General features: G+C 41.0%; 1 protein-coding gene across 4 annotated transcripts in view; it reads left to right on the top strand.

Annotated features, from left to right (window-relative positions):
• Positions 1–23,042, top strand: part of XRCC2 (X-ray repair cross complementing 2) — a 45,701-nt gene extending 22,659 nt beyond the window's left edge. The window contains exons 3-4 of one of the 4 annotated variants that reach the window (XM_030198404.1): positions 20,064–20,819; positions 22,893–23,042. In XM_030198404.1, the coding sequence (XP_030054264.1) occupies positions 20,064–20,803 (740 nt within the window). In that variant the 3' untranslated portion in view covers positions 20,804–20,819; positions 22,893–23,042. Of the gene's footprint in view, positions 1–4,828; positions 4,929–20,063; positions 21,248–21,488 lie in introns of those variants that run through there. The other 3 variants (XM_030198396.1, XM_030198413.1, XM_030198388.1) reach the window with 3 other exon arrangements.
• Positions 23,043–24,988: the final 1,946 nt, after the last annotated feature.

Below are 24,988 nucleotides of genomic sequence, written 5' to 3'. Positions count from 1 at the left end.
CCCTTTTTAGTGGCGGTGGTAGTTGGGTATGTTTTTGAACTTAATTTTAATACTGAACAATAATACTGAAAGGCTTCGCTTAACACAAGACTATCTGTACTTCAGGAAGCGAGTGAAAGCTTGGCTCTTCAACCAGGCCTTTAATGGAAGAAGTAACTAAGTGGTTAGTCTCACTCACACACACAAGGAGTGACATGGGCTGCACATACTGCAGCAGGACATGGTTATCCACTCCTACCCTATCTGAGATAATATTTAACCATCTCTCTGACCTCATGTGCACCTTTCTTTAAAGTAGTCACCTTACTTTCTAACTTCTCTTATTTTCTTATTTCTTACCTATCTATATGTTCTATCTTTGCTTATACTCTACACTGTCAGTTAAAATATTTTATTACGTATTGTGTTGACGTAAGTAGTATACTATGCCATACTTTGTATTGTTATTTGAATATTTTTATTGCTATAATTGTCTATTACTCATGTTTGGTTTATTCTTACTGTACATTGAATTGAGTGAATGCCTTCAAAAAGGTGGTAAATAAATAAATTAAAATTGTGGAAATAGTGAAGACATTTTAGAAAAGTAGAGGCTGGTGCAGTTCAACCTGTCATTGCAAATGCTTTCTTGAATGTTTAAAATACTCAATTGCTGCTGCTGCTGCCTGTTTGTGTTATTCTGTATGTTATAATATTAACATGGGTCTGAGGCTACAAGCCCCTAAATTTCAGTTAAGCTGAATCAAATCAAATTGGAAAAACCAATTCATATGATCAAATTGAATTGGAAAAGTTTTGAGCGAATCAGACAGCACTACCTCAAGCCACTAGCCAAGTGATTCGGTCAATGCACACTCAGTTCTACATTTACTTAGATGGCATGCAGCTACTCATACCCCTTGAATTAGACCTACCTATAACCCTAAATAAACTGACTACCTGTTTACAGCAATGCAAGAATGGGCTAAAAACAACAAATTTTGCCTGAACCCAAATAAAACTGAGATCCTGTGGGGTCTGTTACACAGGTGGGCTCATATCTGACATCAAAATCTCTTTTGGGAGATACAAACTCCCCCTTAAATCACAAGTGAGGAACCTTGGGGTACAACTAGACTGGCTACCAGTACAATATAGAGCTAATGGCTACCAGTACAATATAGAGCTAAATTAAAACTGTATGTGTTATCTTCAAGGCCCTTAAAGAGAGTGGGACAGAGTACTTGAAGGACAGGATTTCCCTCTACACGCCTTCAAGGTTCCTAAGGTCCTTCCAAGGAGTATCCCTACCAACACCCTCTCCAAGGACATCACACAATCTGACACCTGCCAGTGAGCCTTCTCTGGAGTAGCCCCCACACTCTGGAATGCACTCTCTAAAAGATTTCGCTCAACTAAAGACTATGTGTACTTGAAGAAGCAGGCAAACGTTTGGCTCTTCCCTCCAGTTTTTAACAGAATAAGCAAGTCACACACACACACAAAGTCTAACACTGGCTGCCCATACAGTAGCAGGACTTGTTTATCCACTCCTACCCTATCTGAAATTATATTCAAGTATCTTTCTGGCCACATGCAGGTTTCTTTAATTCCCCTTTTTTTCTCAGTTGCTCTATCTTATCTAGCTATAAATTCCATCTTTGCTTACACTCTATGCTGTTGTGATACCCCGGATGAAGGTTGTGGGGTGGCCCTGTGAATAACATAGCCAGACAGGTATATAAATATGAAATAAGTTGTTTATTTAGCTGAGCTCTGAGACATATTACCTCAAAGGCCGGGAACATTGGGTGCAAAAGTCTCTACGGTTAACAGTCTTGAGCAGGCCTCTGGCTGCAAGCCAGTCTATGGCTGGTGGGGCTGCCACGCCCCAAACACAGCCTGTACGTTCTCAGCTCCTCTGAGATCCAGGTCTAGCTTACCTCAAAGCAAGGCTTGCAAGTCTTAAGCCACAATTTAGTACACAGGAACTGTAGCAGCATCTGCTCAGCTTCTAGTCTTCCTTCGGGCCTCCTTAACCTCAGTCAGGCCCCCATCTGATATACTTCCTGGATCCACCTCCACCCTTCCTCCCAGCTCACTTCCTCTCTGGCGGAACTAGGGCTGTTAAGGTGGCTCAGGCTGTCTGTGGGGACTATTCTTAAGGGTGAAGGGCAGAGTTCTATAAACCCCCTCACAGCTATCTATTAAAAGGTTTTATTGTGTATTGTGTTGAACATTGTAACGTAGTATACTATGCCATACCTTGTATTGTTGTTTAAATATTTTTACTGCTGTAATTGTCTGTTGTCTGTATTCAGCTTATTCCTGCTACAGGGCCGGTCTTAGGCAGGGGCAATAGGGGCAGTTGCACAGGGCCTCGTGTTTCCAGGGGCCCCATGGTGCTCCCTTCCTCTCCCTGCTATTGCCGCAATCTGACTGCTTTGTCTCTTCTCCCCCAAACCGCAGGGTGCCCTCCTGGCATATATCTGAGGCCACCCTAGTGGTCTAGTGGAGTCTTCGGGGCAGGAAAGATCCCCCGTCTTTCCTGCCTGTTGCCAGCACTGACCCTCTTGCTGCCACATTGCTCTTTAAAAATGGCTGCCGAGACTTCCGCTGAAGTCTTGCGAGGCTGCTGTTGGAAGTCTTGGTAGCCATTTTAAAGAAGATGCGGCAACAAGAGGGTCAGCGTGAGCAGGAAAGACTGGGGATCTTTCTTGCCCCGAAGACTCCACTAGACCATCAGGGTGGCTTTAGGTATGTACTGGGAGGGCTTCCTGTGGCTCGGAGGAGAGGGGGAGCGGGGAAGACGATGAGCAATAATATAGGACACAAGCGCAGTGACATTATGAGACTTTTTCCCTCTCACTGAAAGTGCAGTTTATAGTTAATCACACAATGGCTAACTTATTGTTGGCAAAGTTAATAACGTTGTCCAGTTCAGCACGCAATTAGCCGCCAAGTTCGTACAAAGTTAATTATGTTCAGTGGAACATAAATCTGTTGGCTCAGGCTGCTTGCTTTGTGAATATTCAATCACTGTTTCATTATTGCTACCAAGTATTGCATATTAAGGGGATTTGTTTTAATTCATTTATCCAGTCCTTGTATGCACATGGTTTTGCTTTTTAAACCCAAAGGTTTCCTTATAATAGCATTGTGCATATTTTAATTAGTTTTTCTGTACAAGTTTTGCTTGATTTGTCTTTATTTGAAATAAAAAAAAAATGTTTAAAACACATCTTGTCAACAAGGGGCAGGGCTAGGTGGGATGGGGGGGCCACCGAACTGGTTTGCACAGGGCTCCACAATTGCTAAGACCAGCCCTGTCTAGCTGTATACCACTTTGGTGACATTTCTTCAAAAAGGCAGTAAATAAATCCTAATAGATAAATAATAATAGTTTATGAACTTTCCTTCAGGAAATTGTCTATATCCTTTTTAAACACAACTGTGGTAAATGTTTGACTGTTTTCCAAGGGAATACAAATCCCAAAGGATCACAATTTAGCAAAAATAAATTTACAAAAAGATGATGTTGGTACATGCACAATAAATAATAATAATAATTAAAGGAATGGAATTGGGGGCAGGAGGAGTATTATTTGTGGCCCCATATCAGTCACTTCACTGGCTTCCGATCAGGTACCGCATACAGTTCAAGCTCCTCCTTCTAACCTACAAATGCACTCGGTCTGCAGCCCCTCATTACCTCTCTACCCTCATCTCCCCTTACGTTCCCACCCGAAACCTCCGCTCACAGGACAAATCCCTCCTCTCAGTACCCGTCTCCACCACCGCCAACTCCAGGCTCCGCCCTTTCTGCCTCGCCTCACCCTATGCTTGGAATAAACTTCCTGAGCCCATACGCCAAGCCCCCTCCCTGCCCATCTTCAAATCCTTGCTCAAAGCCCACCTCTTCTGCACCTGACCTTTATACCTCTATTCAGGAAATCTAGACTGCCCAATTTGACTGCCCCTATTTGACTGACTGTACATTTGTCCTTTAGATTGTAAGCTCCTTGAGCAGGGACTGTCCTTCTATGTTAAACTGTACAGCGCTGCGTAACCCTAGTAGCGCTTTAGAAATGTTAAGTAGTAGTAATATTTGTATGCATGAGTCTTAGCTAGTAACATGGCCACTACACCAAGCTAGATAATTATTATGTAACCCCAAAAAAAACACTTCCAAATTTTGTAAATTTTATATATGCTTCTGAAAGTTATTAGAAGCAAATAGTGCTGAACTTTTCTTAAGACAAAGAAAAGTGTTCAATTCCTTGGCCAAGGGTGTTCCTGGATTCTTGTTGATGCTATTTGAAAGGTTAAATTGATATCCACTATTTAACAATTCCATCCCAGAAATTTCTATCATATTTGCTGTCTTTTCTAAGTGGAAAACCTCTAACCTCTTTAGCTTTCTTTTATAAGGGAGGTGTTCCACCCATTATCATTTTTATTGCCCTTCTCTAAACTTTTTCTATTTCTGCTCTGCTGTTTTTGAGAATGGGCAACCAGAACTGCACACAGTACTCAAGGTGCAGTTGCATCAAGGACCTATTCAAAATACATCTGCTTTGGTCATCATCTGAAGAACAATTTAATCACAATCAATAATTCTTGTGTAAGGAGTTTGTAATGCACTTTACCAGGGTCTTCTATGGCTATGGTTAAAATGTTTACAGCTGCTTCAGAATAATGCTATAAGTAAGTTTTATTTACTGAGTGAGGGTGAAACTAGCAATCATATTCCATCTATTTTAAGAGAATAATGCTGGCTTGCCATAGCAGCCAGAGAAAATTAAACTAGTCTAATGCTTTTATTGAGCCATTCCATTATATTTGACAGATTTGTTATGGCGATATGCCCCAAGAAGGAATTTTGGATCTTCACAGCTGAAGGTGTTAGAGTCCTCGTCACTGTCAGAGGCATGATTAGTGACTACCAGGCAAGTGTGCCTTTAGTTGCTTTGTGCTAGCTCTTTGGAACATATTACTGTTGGAGATCTGAGTAGAGCCAAGTTATGTGTTTTTTCTAGGGCTGCATTTTAATTGCAGTTAACTCTCTGAAATTAATTCATTAATTGTGATTAAAAAATTAATCACATTTCAGCATCTCCTGTCTCCTTCAAACATCTCTTCTGCTTTTTTCCTCTCCCAACCCCGGTCCTTGGTACAGTCCAAGAGTGGAGGAGTGGCCTAGTGGTTAGAGTACCGGTTTTGCAATCCAGAGGTGGCCGGTTCAAATCCCGCTGCTGCTCCTTGTGATCTTGGGCCAGTCACTTAACCCTCCATTGCCTCAGGTACAAACTTAGATTGTGAGCCCTCCTGGGACAAAGAAATATCCACCGTACCTGAATGTAGCTCCCTTTGAGCTACTACTGAAAAAGGTGTGAGCAAAATTTAAATAAATATACATCTTCCTCCCCTTGCACAATTCAACATCACCCACTCCTCTGTGCCAATCAACGTGAAAGATGGTCTTTTGTTGATCCTCACCAGTGGCAGTATTGCACATATGCTGCCTGCAGCTTGGTTCAGAGCTTTCCCTCTGACCCATCTGCACATGCAGAAACAGGAAGTAATGTGAGAGGAGGTGGCCACAGACAGCATACATACAATGCAGAAGACCACCTGTAAGGTGGGGTGGGGGTTATTGAGAAGGACCAGATGCTGAACCCCGGTTGGGGGAGGGGAGTGAGCTGCAGAATTGGAGGGGCCACCAATGAAAGCTATGGCCAAGGCAGTGAACTCCAGCAATCACAAGAAGAGCTTGGTGCTGCTCCCCTCCAAGTTTGTGCCACTGCTCATGGGGGTGGAGGGGAGGGAGGAAGAGGTACTGGACAATGGGGGAGGGAGGGAGGGAAGAGAAAGCGACTGATACTGGACCCCAGGAAAGAAAGAGAGATAATGGACCTGGGGTAAGAGGAGAGAGAGGGAATTAAGAGAAAGAGAGAGATGTTGGATCTGGGGGATGAAGGAAGGGAGATTATCAGTCCTTTAGGGAAGAGAAGGTGGATGGATATACCGCCTTAACATAGAAACATAAAAAACTTAGAAAAATGAAGGCAGATAAAGACCATTATGACCTATCCAGTCTGCTTATTCATGCCATCTACTCTCCCTTTCACTCCCTTAGAGAGCCTTTATAATTGTCTCAAGCATTATTAAATCAAATACAGTTTTCATCACCTCCACCAGGAGGCCATTCCATAAATTCACTACCCTTTCTATGAAGAACTGTTTCCTTTCTGTGGTTGCAATCAAAGCGGTTTACATATTATATACAGGTACTTATTTTGTACCTCGGGCAGTGGAGGGTTACATGACTTGCCCAGAGTCACAAAGAATGCAGTGGAAAATAAATAAATAAATAAATAACCTTTGATTGTGCAATTAAGTGTGATTAAAATTTTTAATCGAAATGCAGTCCTAAATCAAAGCTTTGCTATTTGAAGAGGTGTGTGGTGTGAAGTAATCTGTTGTACTGGTAATTTGATTAGGGTCCATTTATAAGATAAGATTAGGGGATGTGTGCAGTTTTGTCAGTGCGATAGGGGTGTTTTGAAAGGTGGGATGAAGAATGGGTATGGGATTGGTTTTATTTTTGTGCTATTTGAGTGGGTTAGAAGGTGTGATAGGTTGGGATACATATTTATTACTGTGTCTATTTGTTTTAGGATTGTGTTTGCTTTATGCTTTTAACCTGATTTAGTAAATTCGAAATCCATACATCCTTTCTGCCAGGAAAAAATATACAAATATGTGGAGGAAATATTTTCAAAATACTCTCCACTCATATAGCTTTGTATTGGCTTTTTTTTTTTTTTATTATTATGCATTTATTAATAATTTCAAGTATACAAACTTGTTCAGAAAAGAAAATAACAGCCTCTAATTATAACATCATTAATATAATCAAGAAAATTATTACAGTATTTGCTCAAGTCCTCATTATAGATTCAAGAGGTTTATACAATGGAATTAAATTTAAATTTGAAAACATCAATAAAGAAATAGGATTGCATGATTCCTAAGATTATCGGTTCCATATTATTACAACAAGAGAGATTGTTATCCTTAACCCTACTTATTTTTAGATGTTAAAAAAGCTGTTAGTTGGGCAGGCTCAAAGAAAACATACTTTGTAGATTGAAATTTAACCACACATTTACAAGGAAACTTTAAAAAAAAAGTAGCCCCCAATAGAAGTACACCAGGTTTCATCATCAAAAATTGTTGGCGTCTTTTTTGTGTTTCTTTCGCAAGGTCTGGAAAAATCTATATTTTTTGTCCCAGAAAAAGTTTTCCTTGGTTTTTAAAGAATAATGTCATAATCCAATTCTTATCTGGAGCCAGGGCAACTGTAGCAATTAAAGTTGATGATGTAATCGGATCAGAGTCCGATGATTCCAGTATTGCTGAGATATTAAGATCTTGATTACCTTGATCTACTTGATTTACTGAAGTCTTTAATGGTAAATAGTAGATCTGTGAAAAAGGGGGTATGGCTTCTTCAGCCATCCCCAAAACTTCTTTTAAATATTTCCTCAGCATTTCTCTTGGTGTTACAGTAAATTGTTTTGGAAAATTCAAAAAACACAAATTATTACTTTTAATTGAATTTTCCAAAAATTCTGTTTTCCTTCATAATGAAGTTAAATCTCTCATTGAGATTTCCTGGAAATTTTGTAATTTTTTCATATCCTCTCCTTGGTCTTTAACTTGCTGCTTTACCATATCCAATTTTGACTCCATTTCTTTTGAATTTTGTTCTAATAACACAAAGTCCTGAGACAATTTTTGTATTTGAGGGCTTAAAGCCTTGCCAAGATCCACAATTAATGACCACAAGGAATCTAGTGTAACTTCTTTAGGTTTAGACATAGAAATAGGAAATAGTGTGGACAGTACCTCCGCCATTTTTGGTTGCTCTATCTGCTCCAAACCTTCAGCTTCTTTCTCCTTCGGTACTTCAGCGGTCACAAAGGATTCCGCCTGGGTCGTCTGTGCCTCCACTGCCCGGTAAGATCCAGTTGTTTGCACCGCTTCCCGCCTCACTTCATCCAACCCCGATGGGGAAAATGGTGCAGGGGGCGCCAACAGAGGAGAACTACTGCTCGAAGGGCGAGGGGGAGGTACTCTTTCCTCGGGGCTGAGCGTCAGCTCTAATCCTGGAGACGCACCGGCGTCTCCATTCACGCCGGTGCGATTCAGCGGATTAACCCTTTCGGAGGTTGGAACCGGTAGTCGCTGGAGGTGCGGTATTATCCCTCCAGTAGCAGGAGTATGTCGTGGCGGGGCTGCGGAAGCTGGACGGCCCCTTCTCTTCGGCATATTCACAATAAGGTAAGCCTTCACGGAGCTAGGTCAGGATCATGCAATCGCTACAGCGGCCATCTTGAATCCCCTGTAGCTGTATTGGCTTTTTAAGGTGGAACATATACACACTACTATAAGAAGCTTCAAAAGTTATCATACTCCCTACAGTTAAGTAATTTTTCTCAATATTATATCTGCAGAGGATTAGCACAATAAGTGTGTCTAGTGAAATCTGCTTATGGCCGCCTCAATGAGACCAGCCCCATCTAAACTGTAATGAGACCAGCCCCATCTATACGGACACGTAAAATGGTATGGCTCTAAGCTTCATGCCTAAGAGAATATTTATATGACAAATTAGAAAATGCCCCCTGTTCAAGAGAAAACCTATTTGGAAGTTTCTCAAATTTGTAATAGGAAAACAACATCTTCAGTATCATATACTGCCCTTTAGCCTATCATTGGCACCATGAGTATTCACAAAATTCCTAGCCATAACAGTAGTATACTTATGGAAACTAGGGGTGCACATTTTTCCCTCTCTGGATTATTGGCAGGTCACAAACACATCTTGGAAAAGAGCCATAGAATCAGTGGCCACAACCATTTAGATGTTGGAGTCAGTAGGATTCATTATAAAGTACCTCAAAAACCACTTTAGCTTGTCATCTTAACAATTAAGTTGAAAGCCTTTCTTGTACAAGTTAGGATTAACATCTTAGAAATAAGTCAGCAGATCTGCAAAGACATATTGAGATTGTTGGACCTTCTAGTTTCAACAGTAAGTATAACTTTCGTGGCACGTCTCAATATGAAATAAACCCAAAGGACCTTACACTTCCAGTGGAATCAAGTTACACAGAGCTTGTAAATTGCCATCCAAGTCACCCAGCATCTTGGAGACTCTTTGGTCTGGGCATCTCCTTCCAGGTTCCTCAAAACTCATCTGTCCTAACCACATGCTCAAACTTGACTAGGGAGGTTATGTGGAGGGTGTTCCCACCCATAATCTATTGTCCTTTCAGGAAGAGCTTCATCAGATAAACTTCCTGAAGCAGAATGGAAAAAAAGGCTTTCAGAGATTAGTTGGTCAATAAAATCATGTTATCCAGTTCACAGTCAAATAGGTATGCCCTACATTATCAGGAGAGAAGAGACAGGATCATATCACCTGTGTTGGTAAGACTCTCGGAATGTGGAACTAGGCCACTTCACACACCCATGACCGCTCCTCCTGTTGAGGTTTGCACCATGGGAGTTAGGCGCCATGCTGTATAGAATAGCATGCATCTAGATAAGTGCACAAATTTTAATGAGTGCCAATTAACATCAGTAATTGGTTGTTAACACCCAGTTATTAATGGTTCAGAGCTCATTATCCAGTTTATTTGCATGCTCATTTCAGAAGCACACTCAAAGTTGGATGCACAACTAGTCATCATATATAGAATCACAGAGGTGAACATATTTTGCCCACTTTAGATTGCGAAAGAATGATTGCCTTTTGCTTGGAGTGGACTAAAGTCCTTAGAAAGACCTCCCACCTTTTTGCCCTTCTTATTTATTTAATTCCAATAACTCTAGATAGCAGATTGCATCTCTTTTGCTTATGCTTAGACTGCCTTTACCTTGGAAGGGCATGTCAAAACTCATAATGTCAGAGTCATGTTGGCACTGGTGGGCCACCTGAGGTCAGCCTCTATGGAAAAGATCTGTGCCAGGCTGCAACATAGGCTTTATTATTTTCAGGTTGTCTTTGTTTAAAATTTTGAAAGACTGATCTGGGAGGGGGTGAGGTTAAGCGTAAGGGGTGTTTTCAATTTCAGTTTTTTTGTATTTGTTCTACCATTATTATGGCATTGATGTAGTTGCTATGTTTGAAGAAACAATGGAGCCATGACTTATGTCTTATGCTGCACAATGGTTTGTGCAATTGTTAATTTGCTAATAAAATAAATTAAAATAAGGGAGAGAAAAATTTAAATAGTTGAAGATGGCCTGATTACTGCAAAAAAAATTTCAAGTGTTGGTATTTTTTGTTTGTTTATTTTTGTTAAAGGCAGCATGTAGTTAAGGATTCTTATTTGGAGGAATTGTATATTCTGCTTGTCCTTTGTGAAAGCAAAGTTTTTCACCTAAAACAGGTGTTATCAGAGTACAGCAGAGTATTAGTCCTCTGAAAGACCACCCACTTTCCCTATCATTAAATTCCTTACAATTTTATGTGAAACTGAGGTCGCACACAACAGTGTATATGTGGGCGGCCCTAGAAGTGCTTTCACTACTCTAGAAAGCTCTGATAGCTTAGAGAGTTTTGTTTATGTTTTTCTACAACCTGTGTTGTGCCAGTGTAATAGAGGTCCCTTCTGGTCTAGCTCTCTGGGGCAGGAGCTTGGGACTAAGAGGTCCTTTTATTAAGCTGAAGTAAGCACTAGCACACACCACAGCTTAAAATAGCTTACTGTGAGACACACTCAGGTGTCCAGCAGTATCTGTGCATGCTAACTGTACAAAAAATATATTTTTGCATTAAAGGGAGTGTGTCTGGGCCTGCATATGCCCTTTCTGCCTACAAAATAGGTATTCATAAGTGCTAATACTGGATTTTTTTAATGGACGCATGATAATGGTGACATTAGCACATGAGATACTTGAAACAAAGTAGAAATCATTCCCTTAATGCTCAAGGGTTATCTTAAAAATCTCAAAAAGGTGGAAAAGACCTCAAACTACCTGAGTGCTCCGGCGGACTTGCCACCAATATCTTCACAGCACTCACCAGTCTATCAATCATCATCGGCCAAAAACCTCCTAAAAATATTTTTTACGGGGGGGTGTCAAGATGGCGGTTTGAGCTACTGGCTGTCTCCATGATCGGGTCTGAGCCTTTTCACTACTAGTTTAAAAAAAGTAAAACGCTACTAAAAAATGCCTCATACGAAAAGGAAGGGAGTAGTGAAGAGCTTACCGTCGACGGCTTTAACCTCTACCCCACATCAGCCTACGATCGAAAGGTTTACCACTAGCACTCCAAGGGTAACCGGAGTGAGGATTCCTGCTTTGGGAGTCAGCGAAGGAGCGCTGACCCTACTGGGAACAGAAACAACTCTTTGCTCCCCAGAGGTTAACATTCCACCATGTCCGGCCGCTACCAGGGGAAGGCCGACAGACCTCAAAGTGTTAGAAGGCGGCGAATCAGGTACTGAAAACGGCGGCAACCAACCTAAGATGGCGGCTGAGAAAACTTCTTTTGAACAAACTGTTCCCATGGTGGTTACTCTAGAGACTATCTGTTCCCTTCTCCACTACTGCCAACTCCAGACTTCGCGCCTTCTGTCTCGCTGCACCCTACGCCTGGAATAAACTTCCTGAGCCCCTACGTCTTGCCCCATCCTTGGCCACCTTTAAATCTAGACTGAAAACCCACCTCTTTAACATTGCTTTTGACTCGTAACCACTTGTAACCACTCGCCTCCACCTACCCTCCTCTCTTCCTTCCCGTTCACATTAATTGATTTGATTTGCTTACTTTATTTATTTTTTGTCTATTAGATTGTAAGCTCTTTGAGCAGGGACTGTCTTCTATGTTTGTGCAGCGCTGCGTATGCCTTGTAGCGCTATAGAAATGCTAAATAGTAGTAGTAGTAAATAGTAGTAGACTATCTGGAAAGCGATTCAGACGTTAACAAACACGGTGCACAAGTGGTTCAGGAAAATTTAAATATCGCGACCAAACTGGATTCTTTGACAGAGGCCTTGGATACTTTAAAACAAGACTCTATGGTACAAAATGCTCAAGTGCAAAAGGAAATAGCTGTGCTAAAATCTACTACAGAATCTTTGATTACAGACAAAGTGATGATTCATTGGAGGATAGAACAATTCGAGAATTATAATCGACGCCTGAACTTAGGTTTATTAAACTTTCCAAAGATATCTGAAATAAGTGCAACAGAGTTATTCAAGAAATATCTTATGGACATATTACAATTCTCTCCCAACCTTATTCCTCCGATAAATAAAATATATTATTTACCTATATCTCAAAAGGTGGGAGAGCAAAAGAAAAAGGAACTTCAGGCTCAAACAACTAATCAAGCACAGGAATTGGGACTTCAAAATCTTACAGCATTTTTGGAGCAATCAAGTATAGAGGTAACTGACAGACACACATTATTGGTTTCTTTAGTCTTTGAACAAGACTTAAACTCTATTCTGAAACTATACTTAAAAATTTACTAAAACCATTTTATGGTGATAGGATTTGGATTTATCCTGATGTTGTAAAATCCACTCAAGATCGAAGGAGCGCCTTTCTGGCTCTAAGAGAAGAAACTAAAGCTTTGGGAGCGAAATTTCTACTAGCAAGTGCTCAATATGTTACTTAGATAACAAATACTTATTCTTTGAGCCAGAGCATCTGAAATCTTTTATTGATTTTAAAAAAGCTAACCAAATAGGACCTAGTTTATGAGAAGATCTGTTAATGGTATAGTTAACATTTAGAAAAAAAACAAAACAAAACCAAGGATCAGATGAAGCCTTTTTTTCGTTACTACTATTGGAAATGTAAACTCCTTATGATATGTCACCCCCCCCCCCCCCCACGCTGTTTAAATTGGTGGTCTAAAAAAGAAGTGACATATTTGTTTGAAATATAGTGTGGGAATTCTTTTTCCCTTATTTCATTTTTCCTTTCTGAGTTTCTGTGTACAAGATTTATGGCTTGTAAATGTTTCAAATTAATAAATAAAAGAAAAAAATATTTTTTACTTTTTTACTAGTAAAAAAGGCCCGTTTCTGACACAAATGAAACGGGCGCTAGCAAGGTTTTCCTTGGAGTGTGTATGTTTGGGAGAGTGTATGTGAGAGTGACTGTTTGAGAGTTAGAGTGAAAGTGTGAGTGTGTGAGAGAGAGAGTGAGTCTGGGTGTGAGTGTGTTTGTGAGAGAGTGTGTGTGTGAGAATGAGAGTGTGTGCAAGTGTGTATGTGAGACACAGTGTGAGAGAGAGTGTGTGTGTGTGGGTGAGAGAGAGAGTGTGTGTGAGACACAGATTCTCTGTGAGAGTGAGTGTATGAGACCAAGCGAGTGTGTGAGTGACTGTGTGGCACATAGAGAGTGAATGTGATACAGTGTGAGACAGAGTGTGTGAGAGGGAGAGTCAGAAAGACATTGTATATGAGAGAGAGAGTGTGAGCCGTGCCCTCCCAATCCATGGCCATCTGTCCCCTGCCCCCTCCATTCATCCTTTTCCAGCAATTCCCCTATCTCCCTGAGCCCTGCCCTCCCAATCCATGGCCATCCATGTTTCTCTGTCACCTGCCCCCTCCATTCATCCCTATCCAGCATTTCCCCTCTCTGCCTGAGGCCTGCCCTGCAATCCATATCCATCCATGCCCATCTGTCCCCTCCATTCTTCCCTATCCAGCAATTCCCCTCTCCCTGAGTCCTGCCCTTCCAATCCATGCCCATCCATGCTCATCTGTCACCTGGCTCCTCCATTTTCCCTATCCAGCAATTGCCCTCTCTCCCTGAGGCCTGCCCTCCCAATCCATATCCATCCATGCCCATCTGTCCCCTCCATTCATCCCTATCCAGCATTTCCCCTCTCTGCCTGAGGCCTGTCCTGCAATCCATATCCATCCATGCCCATCTGTCCCCTCCATTTTTCCCTATCCAGCATTTCCCCTCTCTGCCTGAGGCCTGTCCTGCAATCCATATCCATCCATGCCCATCTGTCCCCTCCATTCATCCCTATCCAGCAATTCCCCTCTCCCTGAGTCCTGCCCTTCCAATCCATGTCCATCCATGCTCCTCTGTCACCTGGCCCCTCTATTTTTCCCTATCCAGCATTTCCCCTCTCTGCCTGAGGCCTGTCCTGCAATCCATATCCATCCATGCCCATCTGTCCCCTCCATTCATCCCTATCCAGCAATTCCCCTCTCCCTGAGGCCTGCCCTTCCAATCCATGTCCATCCATGCTCCTCTGTCAGCTGGCCCCTCCATTTTTCCCTTTCCAGCAATTTCCCTCTCTCCCTGAGCTCTGCCCTCCCAATCTATGCCCATCCATGCTCCTCTGTCCCCTGCCCCCTCCATTCTTCCTTTTCATGTAATTCCCCTCTCTTCCTTCCATGACCCCTCCTCGCATCCATGCTCCTCTCTGTCCCATGTCCCAGCCTGGCCCGCCCTCTTCTTCCCCCCCCCCCCCCTCCTCTTCGCATCCATGCTGTCGTTTTTCCCCTGCCCTCCTGCTCCCAGTGTTCAACTTTGCTGCCCACCCACATCCCTTTTCTTTTTTTTTTTTTTTTTAATTTACCTCCGTGGTGGCGGTTCCGGCAGCGCAGCGTCAGGGAAGGAGGCGGCGCTCCCGACGTCTAGCCTTCCCTTCGCTGTGTTCCGCCTTCTTCTGACGTCATCATTGACGTCAGAAGAAGGCGGAACACAGCAAAGGGAAGGCTAGACGTCGGGAGCGCCGCCTCCTTCCCTGACGCTGCGCTGCCGGAACCGCCACCACAGAGGTAAATGTAATATAGTAAAACGCACCGTGCGTGGGTGCGATCCGTTTGTTTTTTTTTTCTGCCCTCGCGATCCGTGTGTTTTCCCCGCCCTCGACGTCATGACGTTTGACGCGAGGGCGGGGCAGAGACGGCTGGGTGGCTTCACACCACGAACGCCACGAACTCCACGAACCCCACGAACCCTTCAGGGAGTGTTTTTTAGTGACTTCAGAACGTTGTCCTCATTAGAACGTTCACGGTGCGTTTTATTATATTAGATGCTTTTAATATTTCCAAACTGTTACTCAAATTTTCAAAAACCAGAAACAGATTGGCCTAACTTTAACTTCTATGTTGATCAAGCTGCTGAACACCCGATATCCTGACTCCCAACGGGGACCCGCTTTGCCCACCGGCTTTCTCAAGGGAGATGCGTCACAGGCGTTTTGGGTACTGTCATTTATTCTCTTTCCATTTTCTTCCTGTCTTCTTCCATTCCTTCAGTACATCTGTCTCTGACATATTTCCTCTTTCTGTCTTTTCAATCTGCCCACTCAGATTTCACCCTCTCACTCTTCAGTGCTATACTTATATTTCATGTACGTATCAACTTTTCCATCTCCTCCTCTCACCCTCTAGCTCTCCTGTCATATTCCTTTCCTGGCCATCTATTCTGCTTTCACTATTCAGTCTGACAAGACATCGAAATTTCAAAGCTAAGTAAAAGGATCTTTATTTCCTATATTATATATATAGAAGATACTTTTGAAAATAGAAAATTCTTATAAAAAATATATATACATGAACATCTAAGACCGATGACGAGATAGGTATAAATTAAGTCACCATATGTAAATTGCAATATGGTGTACCACCAGTGAACTATATTCTACCTCTGATGGTCTGAAGAAAAATTATACAAAAATATATATAACAGTGATATTCATAAAGCTTTTATACAACATGGGTAATTTGGATCACTGATAGCACGCTATAACAAGAGGACATTTCTTGATACTCTCCTTTTATTAGACAGAACCAATAATTTTCAGATCTGCATCTCTTATGATCCAAATAGACCTGGGCTGGATGTTAACAAATCGGATCTCAGAATGAGTATCAATTTGGTAAGGCAAAGCAGGCCTATCCTTTCATGTTGAAATTAAATGCAAACAAAACCAAGATTCTTTAGATTACTAATCATATGGAATGTTTACCAGATGTTGTTCAAATTGGGAAAACGAAAAACTGAAGGTTGAGTGATCATCTAGGGTATTGGGAATGATATTGGACTCATCTTTGTCTTTTGAAGCACAGATAGACTTTTTAGGAAGGTTTTTTTTAAATTAAGAGAATTACGATCCGTTCAATCTTATTTTCATGAGTATCATTTTAGATTGTTGGTTCAGAGTTTTAGCCCAACTGGATTATTGTAATGTTTTATATGTAGGCATTTCAGTGAAATTGAGGAATTGTTTGCAATTGTTGCAGAATACTTCTGCTCGCATGTTTTTTTAATAGGAGTACTTTTGATCATGGGTCTCCCCTGTTGAAGGAATTAGATTGGCTGCCGTTGCAGGCACAAATACTTTTTAAAGATTGCAGATCTGGCATGGTTTAATACCAGTTCAGGTCACTCAGTTGGTCTTGTGCTTATCCAGACTATCAGTCATTACATCAGATGGACCTTGTCGACCTATCATTAAAAAGAGTCTTGGAGACCTCTTTCTTATACCAGGCTCCTCAGGTATGGAATAATCTACCATTTGTGCTGGAGTTTACCAAGCCGCTAGTTTGGCTGGCTGTGCACTAGTGCCAACAAATCCCATTCACTTTGAATGTGCTGTGTCGGCAATGCCATGCAGAAGCCACTATTGCGGCTTAGTAAACAGACCCCCCTGGTCTTAAGCATCAACCTTCCTATGTTTTGTTTTGGTAGGATTTGAAAGCTTTTTTTTATTTAAGAAATTTGTGAAGTCAGATATTTCAGTGGATTTAACTATGTATGTTTTGCAAGTGCCTGTAACTATATAGTTTTAAAATTGTAAGCCACTTCAGACCTATGTAGGGAATAAGTGGGTTAAATTTAGATTAGATTAGAAAGTCATGTAAAAAGCATAGCTATCCCAGTATGTTTATGATATTGACTTGTAAGATTGGATTCTTACAACAATTACTTTCTTATGCATTCTTTGTTCTGTATCCTATACTGTTTATTGTAAGCCACATTGAACTCAAATTTGTTTGGGATTATGTGGGATATAAGTGTCACCTTAGGAGCCAGTACTCAAGAAAAAGAGCTAGGTATCATTGTAGATAATACGCTGAAGTCTTCTGCCCAGTATGCAGTGGCGGCCAAAAAAGCAAACAGGATGCTAGGAATTATTGGGGAAAGGATTCAAAATAAGACCAAGAATATTATAATGACTGTGTATTGCTCCATGGTGCAACCTTACCTTGAGTATTACATTCAGTTCTGGTTGCCATATCTCAAAAACAGTATAGTGGAATTAGAAAAGGTTCAAAGAAGAGCGACCAGAATGATAAAGAGGATGGAACTCCTCCCATATGAGGAAAGGCTAAAGAGGTTAGGGCTCTTCAGCTTGAAAAAGACAGCTGAGGGAAGAAATGATAGAGGTCTACAGAGTCCTGATTGGTGTAGAACAGACAAAAGTTAATTCATTTTTTCACTCTTTCAAAAAGTACAAAGACTAGGGGACACGCATACATGGAAATACTTTTAAAACAAATAGGAGGAAATATTTTTTCATGCAAAGAATAGTTAAGCTCTGGTAACAGCGGTTAGCATAGCTGGGTTAAAAACAAAATTTGTATAAGTTCATAGTCTGTTATTAAGATGGAAATGGGGGAAGCCACTGCTTGCCCCGGGATTGGTAGCATGGATTGTTTCTACTAATTGGGTTTCTGCCAGGTATTTGTGACCTGGATTGGCCACTGTTGGAAGCAGGATACTGGGCTAAATGGACCATTGGTCTGACCCAGTATGGCTATTCTTATGATATTATGGAAAACCCAATATGTGAGACTGACTTAGAGGGGCATTTTCGCTATGACGTCTAAGTCCAGCTTTGGACGTTTTACAAAAAACGTCCAAAATCTGAATAGCAAAGAAGGTCATTTTCAAAAAAGAAAAATGTCTATCTTTTGTTTTTGAAAATAGAAGGTTTTGTGATTGGACATTTTATTTTTTGGTCCATTTTTGAAAAAAAATGTCCAAGTGCAAAACGCACAAAATCAAATCATTGGGATGTAGGAGGAGACAGCATTTTTAGTATACTGGTCCCCCTGACACCCCAGGAAAGCAATAAGGCACCCTAGGGGGCACTGCAGTGAACTTCATACAATGCTCCCAGGTACACATCTGACCATTGCTCCCTTACCTTGTCTTCTGAGCCCCTCCCCCCCAAAACCCACTACCCCCCAACTGTATACCACTACCATAGTCTTTATGGGTGAAGGGGGCATCTCTGTGTGGGTACAGTGGGTTTCTGGTGAGTTTTGAAGGGCTCACAGTTTCCTCCACAAGTGTAACAGTTAGGGGGAGGTAGAAGCCTGGGTCCACCTGTCTGCAGTGCACTGTTCCCACCACTAGAGTATTCCAGGGACCTGCATGCTGTTCTAATGGACCAGAGTATAACATCTGAGGCTGGCAACTTTTTCATCACATTTTTGAGGGATGGGAGGAGGTTAGTGACCACTGGGGGAATAAGGGGAGGTCATCCCTGATTCCCTTCTGTGGTCATCTGGTTATTTAGGGCACCTTTTTGTGCCTTATTTGTTATAAAAACAGGTCTAGCTCAAAACTTCTTAGTTTTAGTCCTGGAAGTTTTTGTTTTCTTCCATTATGGCGGAAAGATGTCTAAGTCTCAGGAATGCCCAAGTCCCGCCCTGAACATGCCCGTGATATGCCCCCTTGAGAATTGGACACACTTCTGATGGACTTCAAAGAAAAACGTCTAAAAATAGATTTAGAAAATACTGATTTGGATGTTTTTAAGAGAAAAATGTCCAAATGCTGCTTTTTAGACATTGTTATGTTTTGAAAATGAACCCATTAGCCTGCTTGCCATGGAGAAAACAAAGGTATTTACCTATAAGTTGGTGCTCTCTGTAGACAGCACTATCTGGATAGTGCTGCTGAATATTCGTACAGACCTCAGGCACTATCCATATTGTACAGGGAGGTGGAAAATGAGAAATTCACATAAATCTATGCATGATCAGCGATATTCAGCTGTCCTAACTGAAACCATATCTGGGTAAGAACTGAGTATTGCTGCTATTTATAGAGCTGCAGCAGTCAGTGCGAATTCATAATATTTAGCATCGCCACTTCTGCAGAGAGCGACACTGAATATATGTAAATAATTTAAACGCTAGAGCCAGTGTTTAAAACAAACACTAACCATGACATTTGAATATTGGCCCATGTATCTTTAGGGCCAAAAAGCTAAGCAACAGCTAAACTTGTGAAAGCTTACTTTACTAGAGCTAGGACTGTCCCTATCAGAGTAGAGTAGAAGTTTCACTGATGGGATATCTGCAAGGCATCTGTAAAAATGCTCATATTTACAACTGGGCATCAGCAAATGTGGATTTTGGATGTACCATTCCCCAGGCCAAGATCAGCTCTTAATAAAAGGGGGTGCTGTGGTGGTGCCATCTGGGAGACAGCATAATAAAAGTTATTTACCTGAAAACAACTAGCTGATAGTTCTCATCAGTATTATGTGTATTATATAATGCTAATTTTCCTTTCCATTTATGGATTCTTATACAAGCCAGAGCGGAAAGAAGAAGGAACTGATAAGCAGGGTTGAAGTTAAGCTTCTGGCTCCATGTCAAGGAGGCCAGGGTGAGCCAGTCCCGGTGTTCCCTCCCTCCCTCTCTCCACCCCCACATGCATGCTTGGGGAAGTATTTATGATTTGCCTAGAAAACCAGACTATATCACAATGTAAAACTAGGACTGGATCAGCATGTCACCTTTCACATGGAGCTATATGATCACCCTGTAATAGCCCCACTTCTTAGAAACTTCCTCTCACCACAGCAGATAGTACAATGCCAGCTTAGTCCAGACTAGTTTGAGGCTAATAGAATAAAGTTATCAGATAACTAACAATGCATATAAAGAAAACAACAGTAAAAAAAAAATACTGTTTCTGATATCAACAGTAACAGGGATTATGACAGGTATGATTAAAGATCAAAATGCCTACTCACTGTTACTTTATATTGTAGGAGATGTCATCGAGTTCTATGGTCCAGAAGGAACAGGAAAAACAGAAATGTTTTATCATCTGCTTACACGCTGCATCCTGCCGAAATCTGAAGGAGGGCTACAAGTAGAAGTCATATTCATTGACATGGATTACCATTTTGACATGCTTCGACTTGTTACTATTCTTGAACGCAGATTGTCACAAAGTACAGAAGAGATAGTAAAACAGTGCCTTAGTAGACTTTTTTTGGTATACTGCAGTAGTAGTATTCAGTTGCTTCTCACACTTCATTCTCTGGAAAGCATGATTTGCAGTCACCCTTCACTCTGCCTTTTAATCTTAGATAGTATATCAGCTTTTTACTGGATAGACAGAAATAACGGAGGAGAAAGCTTTCATATGCAAGAAGCTAATCTAAAGAAATGCACTGAATTTCTTAGGAAACTCCTTAAAGAATATCAGTTAGTACTTTTTGCATCAACTCAAGCCATCATGCAAAAATCTTCAAATCAGATGGAAGGACCTTCTCATTCAGTGGAAAGCCAGTGTAATGCTGATATAGATTATAGACCTTATCTTTGTAAGCCATGGCAAAATCTTGTGACTCATAGGATTTTTTTCTTCAGGAAAGACAGGCCTGATGGTGGCAAGCAAGATTTTGAAATTGTTTCTAGTAACACAAGAAATCATAGTGTCGTGAAATGTTCATTTAATATTGGCGAGTGTGGGGTTCAGTTTATTCAACTTAGATCTGCTTAACACACATACAGTTTCTGTAAGTTTATTACTGTGGTTCTTAAGCTATCTTAAGTTTTTAAATGTTTATTAAAATGGTGATTATGAACTGTCTTTGTACATACCCACTAGAACATTATTCTTTGTAAGGCCCAGGGAATTGTGATAGCTCCTTTTGGCCTAAAATGCAGCCCATGCATCTCTCCCCAATTCTTCACTGCAAACTTGCTGCTGGCACCACCTCTAGAACTGTTTCTTTGGGCCCTGCACTCTGTGAGTTTTAGCTGGTAAGTGGCCAGTCTCTCATGTTGTTCCTGCAAGATTGCATTGGGGAAATGGGCACAGTACCACTCAAACTCTGAAAGCTGTATGGTGCTGCAGGAAAACAAAATATCTCGTTAAGAAGCAGAGCTTGGCAGCAAGTCCCTAGAAAAGGAGCAGGGTTAATTGCCAAAAAGAGATCTAGGATGGAGGGGGTTTAACTGGTGGGAGAGAAGAGGTTGGGAGAGAGTATGTTTCAGGGAAAGAATGTGGAGGAGGGAGAGGAACTGGGCAAAATTGTATTGGGAAAATGATCTTGGGGAAGACAGAATGGAATGGAGAAGGACAGAGGAGGAATGTATTGAAGGAGGAGGAAACAGACAAACGAGGAAACAGTGTAAGGGAGCAGAAGTTTTATTTTATTTATTTATTTTTTTTGGTACACAAGTTGCTCTGAGTGCACCTGAGCAATTGGATTGGATGCATCAATGAAGTTGATGGACCTTCTTATCACTTTTCTCCAGTGACAGTTCTTGCTCTCAAGTCGACCTTTTAGCCAACATGGCATCCACTTGAAAAAGAAAATCACTGAAGATAATTGCAATTGAATCAGGATGTCTACTGATTAACGTTGTATATGAGAGATATTTGTTTCGTGTTCAGAATCTCCTCCTCATGCTAACCATTCAGTGTTGAGCATTTCACTGTTTACATGGTAAGATAAGCTTTTGGAACTCTCGAACTGGTTAAATTTAAGAACTGCTTTGATATGGAGGGGCACTTTAGAAAGGATGTCCAACTCAGAATGTGGATGTCCCAGTCAGCACCTCACAAGTGGACATTCATCTCACATGTACTTTACAACAGGTTGTATCCTGTTCTAAAATGCATGTGAGATAGATGTCCATGTGCTGGAAACATCTAGCATGAACATCTGTTTTACAAACTTAAACATCCAAATTATGAATGGGGCAAAATGAGAGAGATGGACGTCTGTGTGGCAGCAGAGGAACGTCGTCCATATTATAAAATAGCCACGCAGGTATCCACATGGAGAAATATCCTAATGGTTAAAGCAACCAGCTGAGAGCCAGAGAAGAAAAACAGAGGTTGCCAGTTTGTCTCATTACACCTTTTTGTTTTTTTAATTGTGAGCACTCCCAAGGACAGAAAAATACCTACTATGACGTCCTTTATCTCCATTCAGAATTGCTCAATCAGAGCACCTTTCTGTAATGTGGACAAGTAGCAGGTCTAAATACAGACATCCATATTTTAGGCCCTTCCTAGAGTCCTGCCCAGAACACACCCAGACCATACACCCTTGCCATATGGACATACTGCTTTTGTAAAATTGGAATTTGGATGTCCATGCAATATGGGTGTCTAAATGGCAGTTTTCAGACATCCAGAACAAGAATAGAGCTTCTAAAATCACTACTTTTACTATAAAAATAACGTAATTTTGGCTGGATTATGATTCTGAAATGGTAAAGAGTATATAGAGGGAAGTATAGTTTTCTGATTTAGAACTAATGTTCTGGATCCTTGCTTCAGTGGTGTAATCAAGGAGGAGGTAGAAAAATCGTGAAGTGGGACACACTTTTATAGTTAAAAAGCCCATCAATTTCTAGGTTTTGAACCCTCAAGAAGACCCTAAAAGTCAAAGGAAACTTAAACCGCTTAGGGACTAGGGGGAGGGAGGGATGTTTTTGTGATTGTATGTTTTTTTTGTGAAATTTTGAGTAATGTACATTTTAATTTGGCCTGTATGTGTTTGTACCTTTGACTGTGTTGGTTTGCTCACTTTGTATGTCTTTTTGATGTTTTGATTTGTGGATTCCTGATGCAGGCCGGATGGACCCAGGTGCGACTCCTGTCGAGTCTCGGATGTTGATGGGTGGAGTTTTCGATCTTTGGAACATCATCAGCAAAGGACTCAAATACATATCCACCTATGCAACCAGCTTTTCCTACCTAAGCGCACAACTATGGAACGCATTGCCAAAAGCAGTAAAAACTACGCTCGACCACCTACATTTTCAGAAAGCACTAAAGACAGACCTGTTCAGAAGAGCATACCCCAATGACCAGACATAAAAATACCGGTCACTTGCGACACAACATAACCAAAGACTGCAACGGACATTACCTGATTCTTCTTCCCCCTTTCCCTCTCTAAGTTCCCCCAACTGTTTCCTACCATACATATACCTCATTTATACCACAATATCACTTTGTATTTATTTGTTCAAACCGTAATCGGCTAACACTGTTAACGGTTATATATAAGCCACATTGAGCCCGCAAAAAGGTGGGAAAATGTGGGATACAAATGTAACAATAAATGATTGGAGATCCATATGGTACTCTGGTACTTTCAGGCCTAAAGCTTTTATTGGGAGTGAAAGGTAATAGAAAAAATTGCCTTCTAGAATTAAAAAGTCAATGTTTTCTTGGGAGAATAGATGACATGGACAGACTGGATAAGCCATATAGTCTTTATCTGCCTACATTTGTTATGTTTTTATTATTACCATTTTTACTACCAAATTGTATAGCTTACTTAAATTTGTAGATTGCATTTTTAGGATGATTCCTTATACCATTTATGTACTGCCATTTACTAAAGTAATGGCTTAAGGGCTTACTCTGATTCAAAATGCTGCTACTCATTTGATTTTCAAGTCTTTCTGTTTTGAACTTGTCACCCCGTTGCTGATCCAGTTACCTTAGTTGCCTGTAGTATCAAGAATTCATTTTAAGATTTTTCAGTATATACATACGGTTTTGGATGAGTCAGCACAGTATTTTAAAGATGTGCTAGGGATATATGTGCCTGATTTTTGAGGTCTGAGGCAACACATTTTCTATCACTTATGGCTGCAAAAGATATGTCTTGAAGACACTAGAAGATGTGCCTTTCCAATTCTGGTCCAGAAAACTGGAAATCTGTTACCACCACATTTAAGATTATTGACTGATACAGTCATATTTAAAAAGGTATCCACTTCTCAAACGTGTTTGGTGGGGAAGGGAGTGTCTGTTTTTATCCAGGCAGCTGAGATATGAGAATAGCAAATAAAGGAAATATGTTTTGAGAGGGCATTTGGGAACTGAGCAATAATTTGGAACAGCTGTTATATTGTTTTACTTGTACATTGTTTTTAGCTTGATTTACGTAGAATTATGTATGTTAGTTTTGTAACCCACCTTGGGAAAGGCAGGATATAAATAAATAACCTTTAATATACTTTTATAGTCAGAAAACAAACAATTATTCTTTTATTTAACTTTTGCTTTCTTTTGTTGTTCTCCATTTTGATGTTTTCTCATTCATCTTTTTTATTCTTAGTCTCTGTTTCTCCAAACTTGTCTCATTTGCCTCTTCCTCTAGTCACCTTTAGATCCATTTCTCCTAAGTGCTCTGCTTCTCATCACTGTCCTCTGCAGCCTTTTTCGTGTATCTCTCTGTTACACAGTCTTTCACTGTCTTCATCTTTTCTTGTCCTCTAATCGTTTATTTTATCTTTTCCTCTCCACCATGCATGGTTTCGGACAACAAGATAGAAATGCTATTGATCTATCAAAACAGTGGGGGGAACCAGCTCAACATTATTGTGGTCTGTGTCTTAGTTGCCCCGAGACTTCTCTTAATTTTAATGAATATTTTTTAGCTCCCCTTCAGTGTACAGGTAGTATTATGCTGTGATGCATTTGGAGAGAAGCTAATGCAACTGTGGCCACTGCCCTCCATCACAAGACACGGTGTGAGCTACAGGGGGCCCTCTTACCTTCAGCCCCACCCCCCACTTTCATGTCTGGCGGGGATGCCAAGCCCTGCCAACCTAAGACATCCCTGCATGAGTCCTACCTGTGCAGAATGAGCAGCACTTAATTCAGCAGCCAGCAAAGGGTGATAGCTTATTGTGGTAGCAGAGGGGGAGG

The sequence above is a fragment of the Microcaecilia unicolor genome, chromosome 1, assembly GCF_901765095.1.
Source record: "Microcaecilia unicolor chromosome 1, aMicUni1.1, whole genome shotgun sequence".
NCBI classification, from domain to species: Eukaryota; Metazoa; Chordata; class Amphibia; order Gymnophiona; family Siphonopidae; genus Microcaecilia; species Microcaecilia unicolor.
This window is presented reverse-complemented; position numbering and strand designations above follow the sequence as displayed.